We start from the raw sequence: 9210 nt of genomic DNA, 5'->3' as shown, positions 1-9210 counted from the left end.
TACAACTGTCGTATGACCACTGAGAACATCAAGGATATGTTGTGCGCGGAGTCCATCTCGCCCACAAGCTGTCCCTTTAGGAAAACTCTTTAATCTGCCCAAAACTAAATCATTAGAAGCTACCATGGCAGCCTGTGTAGGTGGGCAAGAGGGGATTATTGGAGCAGATGCAGCTGGATGCTTGCATTTCAGTTCATCTAGCATGCCCTCATTGTCAGGTGCAATCCCAGCTGAGGTTAGAGTACGTATCACAGCAGTATATAATCCGTTCCTAAGCTTGTCCCTGCACAACCTCAGGTTAGTAGTTTTCTGATCTTCCCGTTTAGGTTTTTTCTTAACCTTCTCTAATTCTTTCTTCCTCTCTTCGTGAAGCGTCAAAACTTCTTGTAACAACATAACACACCCATTTGGTTCGCCCCATAGACGCAGTGGACGATTAATGGAATTAATCTGAAGTTTTTTACGGGTGTTAGCTTTCTCATCTTGATCACTCTCGGCAACATGAAGGATGCAGACAGGGAAGAGCAGGAGCTGTAACCATGATGACAATTCATTAGACATTGAAATAACTTTCTGCAACATGGTCTTGAAGGTACGATCAAAGTGAAGACGACACTTAACTGGGATGCTGGAGACCGTGGGAATCTGGGCTAGAAAAAACGTGTTTAAAAGCTCAAGTTCTAGAGTTGGTGTAGCTTCTTCCAGTACAACTACAGGATCCGGAACATCAATGTTAATCGGAGCAGTGATGCCATGTATCGTAACTGAAGAATGGGCGAGCTCATTCTCGGTCAGATGCATGCATTTCTTTCCCAAGGCATAAACATGCATACATTGAGTGCATAACCAGCTATCCAAGTGCTGCAAGGTAGATTTCCAAGCTTGGTAGATATCACAACGACTGCGTAACCTATCACGGCATTTGTCAGTTCCTCCACCTCTTTTGTAATGTAGGTTTTTTAAGTGATTGAACAGAAACCTTAAGCAAACCCTTCCCACCAACACCATTCTTGCACCCATCAAAACCTTTAAAAGGACATTGATAAATGATATTTTGAAAAATTAAATACATATTAGTCAACCTGTTTAACTTAACAGTCAACAGTTAGTCCAAGTACCAACCTCTAATATTTGAATTGTTGGGTACCAAAGCTAGGTGTTGGACAATTGCTGGGTACCAAATGCTAAATAACCCAAGAAATAATAATAAACATTTGAAGCTTCAAATCACAACTTCAGATTTGAATAACCTAAAAAGTAAACAATGTACAGGAAAGTACACATTTAATCAAAATCAAAAACAGTAAACGTAAATCAAATACTCCATTGATTAAACGAAGATAGAAGCTTCAGAATCTTACTAGAACACATAACTGAATAAATCAGAAGCTTACAATCTAATACCAGTTCGATTTCATATCATGCATTATAACACCAAAATCAAAAAACAGTAATCAGAATCATTTAACAAAAATCAAAAGCTAAAATATAACAAAAATCAAATCAAGAACATACAAACAACAAGATGTAACATATCGTATTCATATCATCAACTCATAAAATAAAAAAAATAAATATCAGAAACAAAATTCAACGATGAAGCAAAGGAAAACTAAAAAAAAAAAAGACCAAACTAACCTGAAGTTGAATTCTGCTGTAGAAACGATCAAATGCAACCTAACCTCTATGAATATGTTAATCACCTTTGAAATTTATATCTGGATCGATCAATCTCTCGATATGTCGTGAATTCAAACCTGAGATCAAAAAAATCGATTTCAAAACACTTCCAAAGTAACCTGAAGTTGAATTATATTGAAGAAACGATTAAATACAACAAATCCTCTATGAAACTATTAAATCGCCTCTAAAATTCATCTCTGACCTGCTCCTAGTCTTGAATTCATGTTTGAGATCCAACAAATTCGATTTTAAATATATTTGGAATCGGCTCAAGGGTAATTAGGGTATATTTAAAGTACAAATAATTGGGAACCGTTGTGCTTTTGGACTAAACTGTTAGACGCGGATTTTTTTTGGACTAAAGAGTACTGGGCTTCAGATGAGTGGACTAGAGCGTCCAAAGCCCACTAACTTTGGGACTAAGCCTCAACTTCTATTTTCTACTCCCATATCGGCATTTGGTTGCCACGGTCAGAACTTTGACTCATCACTTATCAGGATTCTCACAAACCGAATCGAATCGCCAACCAACAATTCCAATCGTTCATCCGATTCAAAATTCTGACTTTCCGTTGGATATTCTGAAATTTTCATATTCTCTTTTATTCTTTTGGAGCGTCCACAATGATGCGATCAAAACCAAAGATCAAAGATCAAAAACCACGATCAAATTTGAGTTTAGTCAGTAGTGTGACGCAACGAGTATATTTAGTCGAGCGAAGATATAATCAACGTCTGACAGTGGAGCGTTGATATAGTAAACGCCGGTATGGGGCGTTGATATAGTAAACGCCGGATATGGGACGTTGATATAGCAAACGTTTTATGTGGGGCGTTTATATAATTTTCGCCTGGAGTAGGGCCGTTGATATAATCCATGCCGGATGGGGCGTTTATATAATCCACGCCGGGACAGGGGCGTTGATATAATCTACGCACTCCCATCTATCGTTTTGCAGTTAGTCAAAATTATTAAAAGTTAATTCGAATCAAGACCAGCAAGTTAGTAATTGGCTAGTCTGTACTTTAGCTACTAGTGGAGCTATTGTATACAGTGATACAATTGTACGGGTTTTGGTACTTCTAAACTAGACGTGGTGTATACTAAAATCAATTAACTACTAGCTACCTATATTCTTTAGCTTGAGCACATGTATAAAGCATTAACAAAAATGTACTTAATGGAACATTTTTGTCGACTATTTTTATCAGTTCAAAAACATGATAACAAACATAGAGTATAAGGTATAATGTCCGCCCGGTGTAGGGCGTAAGGTTTATGTACGCATGAATGGGGCGTTTATATAATGCACGCCTTAATGGGACGAACATTATACTCACGCCTGTTATCAGGCGGACATTATACTAACGCCCGATCGGGCGTGCATTATAGGTTCGCCTAGCTGCGGCGTATATTATACAACCGCCTGATCCCGGGACGAGAATTATACCACCGCTTCAAATGAAGCGTGCATTATATAAACGCATGTTAACGGAAGAAGATTATAACTTCGCTCGACCAAATTTGGTTTTGGTCATTGCTCCAGACCAAATATAGTCTCAAATTTGGGTTTAGTCTGGTATATGATCTTTAGTCTGTTCGACTGTGTCACGTATCTGGACCATATATTTGGGTTTAGTCGTCGATTGCAGTTGCTCTTAGTCACACAGGAAAGGGAACCCTTGTTCGGTACTCTCTCTCTCTGTAAAAGCAGCTCTATTGGAAAAGAGAGTCTGAGTTAAATGGCTGAATCAACAGATAATGATATAAGAAGTAAACTAAGCAAGCATTAATCCTCTACTTGGAAGGTTTCAGAGAAGCTTGCTGTCTTCATAGGGTCATCTTTTTCTGTTTTAGGTATTCGTTTATTGCTCTTCTCTTTTTCCTTATTTGATAAATTCAATCCAAATTTGACTTTGATGTTGATTTATAACCGTGTTTTGGTCTTCTAGGTCGAAGAAGCTTTCGATTCAAACTGCACAGTGTTTTATATTGAATGGTTTTATCTTCTTAGGAAGGTAATATTTCTCAATTTAGGTCAACTTTTTTTTTTGTCACAATGATAATTGTCCATTTTGATTGTTAGATTTCTTATTGTCTTTTCTTTTCTTTTACAGCATATTTATTCTAAAGTCACTGGTAATCCAACACTGTAATGGATATTACCTAACCAATGTCAACAATTTGGTACTCAAGATTCATGTTCCTTTGGAGGGATTTTGAAATTCTATTCCTATATGCCTGGTGGACTTGTACAGCTTTTCTATGTACGTATGCGGTATGCGTTTAGCATTGTTGTTAGCTATTCCGTGATTTGTTTCTTATATGATGCCTCAAGTGTAATAGACTGAATGTGGTGCATTATGTTGGTATGGGGATTTTGTGTCTTACATTAGAATGGGACTAATAATTACTAACGTAGTAGGAAAACTGCCCTTCTAGAATGGACCTTTGCGTTTATAGTTTTCGTGGCATAAATTGCTTTGATTACTTGTTCATCATGATTAACATGTTCCATTTAGATGTTCATTTTGGTAAGTAATGTTCAACACCTAAATCACTATTCAAGCAAAACTCTTCCTTTCGGTAAATTAATTTTTGAAGTCGCCGAAACTTATTATGTATGGATGGAAATTTAGAGGGGCAACATCTAGGTGAAGATGTTGACTGTTGCCAGACTTTCCATGGCGTCTCATACTTCTAAACTTTTGCGATATTTTCCCTGCGAGATTTTATAGAGTTAGGTTGACTGGTGCTTTTTATTCTTACAATTTATTCTTTTAGACATTCTGATCTCTACCTTACTCATTTAAGAATATGCTATTTTTTAACATGTCTCACAGCACATAATGTCACATGACTCGCGTATATGTATCTATCAGAATCTCTCCTTTAATTGGTGTGCGTTTCATAGTTCGTCAAACATATACTATTTGAGTGGATATTGTTTCAGCTTCCCTGTGATCTTATTTTGTGATGGTTTCATTGCAGATGCTATGGTTTTATCCTCTTTATGTTCTCAGCATTCTACTGAGTAATATCTGGTATTATTTAAACCTTCCAAACAATGAACATGATATATCTCAGATTTCCTCTCTGTTACTTTCTTGGTTCTTTGAAGTTTTCTAGTTTCAAACTACCATCCTTAATGATTAGGATTTAGGAACATCATGCATGGAACAATCTTATAGCTAAAAAATGCTAACTAATAGAAGTATATCTAATGATAATGGCGCACTGCATGATTGCCTGATCTAGTCAGCTAATGATGTTACGTTATTCAGACTCCTTCTCACTGGAATTCCTCTGGGAGTGACCAATTTACTGGCTGTCACTAGGAATGGGTGATTAACTGATCATATTTAACATGTTCTAGAAGAATCACATCCTCCTAGACTACTTTGGTCCTGTTTTATGTCATTCAAACCACTCTCAAAAAATTCCAATTTCTTTTACTGCTTGTGCACTTTCATTGACCCAAGATGAACTGTTCATGGAGTTCCAGATGGTGCATAAAGAAAATGATCCAGTGCGAAATTTTGATGGTTTTCAGTTCTGTGACACATGAAAGTTGACTTGTTATCTCTCATGTACATGTCATTTAGAGAGGATTGTGTATCAATGTGATATCTTGTAGTCATCCTAGTCAAGATGTCAAGATATTGCCGATTAGAATTTATCCTGGATTGTAGCCATAAATCCACTTCGCTTTTGGTGCTACTAACTTTAAAACGTTAAACATTATGTTTCAATCAACACGAAAACATTGAAGAAAAAGAATTTAATGTACCAACTTAGTTCAAAGCTTCCAATAAAATTGCATTTATTTGTGGTTGAGTTTCTAAGATGCAGTATTAGAACTGAATATCGTTTATGGACAAAATTACCGTTGTCTTGCCCATTAATAAATGATTTCATAGTCTTAAAACCTTTCTAGTGTACTCCTAATGTGTGTGGTCTAAGGTATGGTATATTAAATTCTGATACTTAATTCAGGTACACTGACATTGCTAAGAATGCTTATGCTGCCATGGGAAGGGCAGAGCCATCAAGCAAAAAGGAGATGGGTGATGCACAAAATAAGCCGGCTGGAGTTGGGGGGTAATTATCTAACCTTTGCTTTTCCTTCTAGAAGTAGAGGCTTTGCTATCCATACATTAATCTTTACCAGACAATTTGCTCAAAAGATCCATTTTCTTCTTTTCCATTCCCTATTCAGGTTTATGATTGGATTTGGAGAACATGTCTTCTCTATACTTTTGCTGGGCTTCTTTTTTCTAGAGGTGCAGCTGTTTATACGTTAAACCTTCTATGAATTTCGTGTTTCTTTCTTCCGCTATGTCCAGTCTCAAATCAATCTTACTAGTGGGATAGGCTTTTATGTGTGTTTGAGCTGTTTGGCTAACATTTATTACTGTTGGAACATGAAGTAGGTCTATGCCGTGGGTTACATACCATATGTTGGAAAGATGCTCAGTTTCTTACTTCTTTCATGGATGTATGCATATTATTGTTTTGAGTAAGTATGCATGTGTATTTCCTTTATGTTGATCTGAAAATTACTCAGCAAAAGGTTCATCATGTTTTTTTTTCTTTTTTCTAGGTACAAATGGAGTCTGGCTGAAGTGAGCTTGGAGAAAAGGCTAGACTTTTTTGAATCAAACTGGGCCTTTTTTGCAGGGTTTGGTAATGATATTTTCTCTTTTTCAACTACTTTTCATATTTCAGTTAGCATGTATTTGAGCTCTATTGGTGTTTTTCATTCAGTGATCTTATACCCAGGGTTTTTCTTTCTCTCTTCTTTCTCTATTGGTGTTTTTCTGATCTTATACCCAGGGTTTTTCTTTCTCTCTTCTTTTCCCTTTTAAATTATAGAGGTGGCAAATTTTGACCTTTTCCTTGTGTTTGATTGTTTCAGGAAGCCCATGTGTTCTTCCAATTTTCTTTTATTCTCGTCTTGTGGGCAGCGGAGTCCTGGCGATACTCTTTCCTTTGGTATGTCCTACATCTCTCTGTAATTTTTTTCTGGGGTGTTGGGGAGACTCTTTCAGCACCAGTTGCGTCTATTTACCCAGCCTTTACAACTTGCACATCCTAGATTGATGCAAAGAATTATCTCACAAGTGGAATAACTTTTTGCAAGGACATTCAATTTACTTTTATTTCTTATTCTTGCATAGACAATCCAGCGATTAGAGCATTTAGTACCTTTAGGTGGAAGTACAAATGTAGGTCAAACTAGTTATGGTTGTTTCACCGCGAAATGAGTTTGAATCATTGGTTGGGGTGGATGCAGCAGAGTAGAAAAATTTTAAGCTTTCAGTGACAGTCATGAGCTGACCGGTTGTGAAGAAAATACCAAGTTACCAATTGAATTCAGTCTAAGTTATCAAGTCAAACTTGAATAAGTACAGTGTCCAACATTCTTTTTGCTTCTGCATAGTTGCTGTCTCATGTTAAGTCGATTCTCTGTTCTTTCAGGAATTATAAAGTTCAACAGACCCCTAAGAAGGTTTCTTTGATTTGTTAACATTGTGGCAGACCTTCTGGCCTAAATTAGCTGTTGAAGCATTTAGTGTCTCGCATCATAGATCACTTCAGAAAGTCATGAATTCCTAACGAGAATAGATGTTATATCATTTCAATTTGACCGCGTATAGTTATATTTCTTTTTCTTGAATGCATCTACTACTCCTGGTTGTTTGCCGTTTGTACTAGACAGTAGACTTAACGATTTACTGTCTCCAGTTTGTATTGACAGCAACAGGCTCTGAAGCAGATCAAGGTATAAACTGTCAAAGAAAGAAGTGGATGGGTGTCGGGCTAGGAAGGCTTCCAATATTCTATGCAGCTGATATATTATCGTAAGCATTTACTCAACTCCTTCACTTTAGACTGTGATAATGTTCGATGACTTCCAGTAAATTATCATAATTTTCTGATCTTTTTAAGCTTCTAAAAATTATTTGATTACTTAATTCATTCATAGGTTAGTACTTTGTAATCATATCAGATAAAGTACTGATAACCCTAACAATTGCTGAAAAGTTAAGAGATGGGGGAATTAATAGATGGCACAAATTTAAAAGACAATATGTGGCTGATTGGCCTTTATAGATTAGAGGTAAACTGATCCATAGATGTTAGAGCTGTGGTTATCTTTAGCAGCTGCTGGGGTTAGTTTCTCTTGCAGATCTGCATGATAGCTGGTTTGGTAGTGAAAGATATGTCTAACAAATTGCAAGCACTTTAACTCAGGGTTTTTCTGGTCTGTCATTAGGATGTGGGCGTTGTCCTATTTTCGCTCGGCACCTCAGGACCGACAGAAGAGAAGGAACTTTAAGAAGCATGACAGATTGTTCATTTATGTTTCATTATGTGCCACTGTCTAAATAGAAAACTCCATCAGAACCTTGACAGTTAAACCCGAAAGTCAGCCAGCAATGAGCAAGAAGAACACTGCTCGGTATAAGTTTGTGTGGAAGTGGAGCGACAGAGAATCAATTGTTACGATTTTATGTACAGTAATCATTTGAATTATCACTTTTGATTAATTCATGGTTTAACATATTTGAAAACCATCTACTAACTACACTTTCTGTAAAAAAAAGGACGTATTGTGATTTATTGAGACTGATATCTCTGTTTCTGTCGGTGTTCGAAATGACGGAAAACACCGACTTAATCGCTTGTTTGGGGGCCGATCTTCATTTTCCCCTCTACCGTTCGACATCCCACTTTTCAAAGCTTCTCCAATGGATAGTGTGTGAAGAAAAAAGTCTTCATCCGGGTGGGATACACTATCATTTTTTCAAAAAAAAATCTCCAACCCTAACCTCTTTGACTAATCTTTAGATGACATGGCACACTTTTAGCTAGACATCCTCTTCATCAACCTCTTGTTTTAGAGGTTTAAGAGCATCTTCAATGAGACATTGGAAACATCCTAAATATAATGCCACATAGGATTTTCAAAGATTTAACCAAAAATCATGTCCAATGGGAATGTGGAAGGAGAATGTAAAGATGATGTGTATGGTAGTTATGTTACTTATGTAGATATCCTCAAAGCGATTCTCTAGTTTTAGAGGTTCTCTTAGAGGATGTGAACATCCTAATCATCATTATTAATGGTTATGATTAGATATATAATTTGGATCAACGGTTTAAAAAGTTCAAAATTAAAGAAAAACAATTTGTGGCTGGAAATATTTTTCTTTCATCTCCTCGGATTAAAGAAAATTTGGTCTTTACATTTGAAAAATCATTGAAGAGGATTTGTACCCGTCCTAGTCAACATTTTACAATTAAAACTCAATTAAAATATTTAATTTAAACATAGGAAATGGAATAATAACTTTTCTCCATTTTCTCTCGTTGAAGAGTTCTGCTTCCCTTTGTTTTTTTTAATCCAGGGTTATCATTCTACTGGGAATCATTCATACATCCTACAATTAATTATTTTAGAATCGGCTAACTAGTTAACGAGGAGGGATTCCCTCACACTATTATTATCATACTATCTC

At 36.4% G+C, this 9210-nt stretch overlaps 1 protein-coding gene across 3 annotated transcripts; it reads left to right on the top strand.

Moving 5' to 3' along the window:
- Nucleotides 1-3228: 3228 nt before the first annotated feature.
- LOC113277322 (protein EI24 homolog) lies at nucleotides 3229-8323 on the top strand. 3 transcript variants are annotated; one of them, XR_003324853.1, is made up of 11 exons: nucleotides 3229-3541; nucleotides 3637-3702; nucleotides 3802-3962; nucleotides 4676-4728; nucleotides 5681-5785; nucleotides 5904-5967; nucleotides 6118-6203; nucleotides 6288-6370; nucleotides 6603-6679; nucleotides 7446-7548; nucleotides 7965-8102. XR_003324853.1 is itself a non-coding variant. In XM_026526454.1 (11 exons), the coding sequence occupies exons 3-11, from the start codon at nucleotides 3922-3924 to the stop codon at nucleotides 8074-8076; spliced, it is 726 nt and encodes a 241-aa protein (XP_026382239.1). In that variant the 5' UTR covers nucleotides 3229-3541; nucleotides 3637-3702; nucleotides 3802-3921; the 3' UTR covers nucleotides 8077-8323. The 3 variants fall into 3 exon arrangements, 2 of the variants coding, with proteins under 2 accessions (XP_026382239.1, XP_026382238.1); XM_026526454.1 differs by having other exon boundaries at nucleotides 3802-3951; nucleotides 7433-7548; nucleotides 7965-8323; XM_026526453.1 differs by having other exon boundaries at nucleotides 7433-7548; nucleotides 7965-8323.
- The last annotated feature ends 887 nt before the right edge of the window (nucleotides 8324-9210 follow it).

The sequence above is a fragment of the Papaver somniferum genome, chromosome 5 (genome assembly GCF_003573695.1).
Source record: "Papaver somniferum cultivar HN1 chromosome 5, ASM357369v1, whole genome shotgun sequence".
In the NCBI taxonomy this organism is placed as follows: domain Eukaryota; kingdom Viridiplantae; phylum Streptophyta; class Magnoliopsida; order Ranunculales; family Papaveraceae; genus Papaver; species Papaver somniferum.
This window is presented reverse-complemented; position numbering and strand designations above follow the sequence as displayed.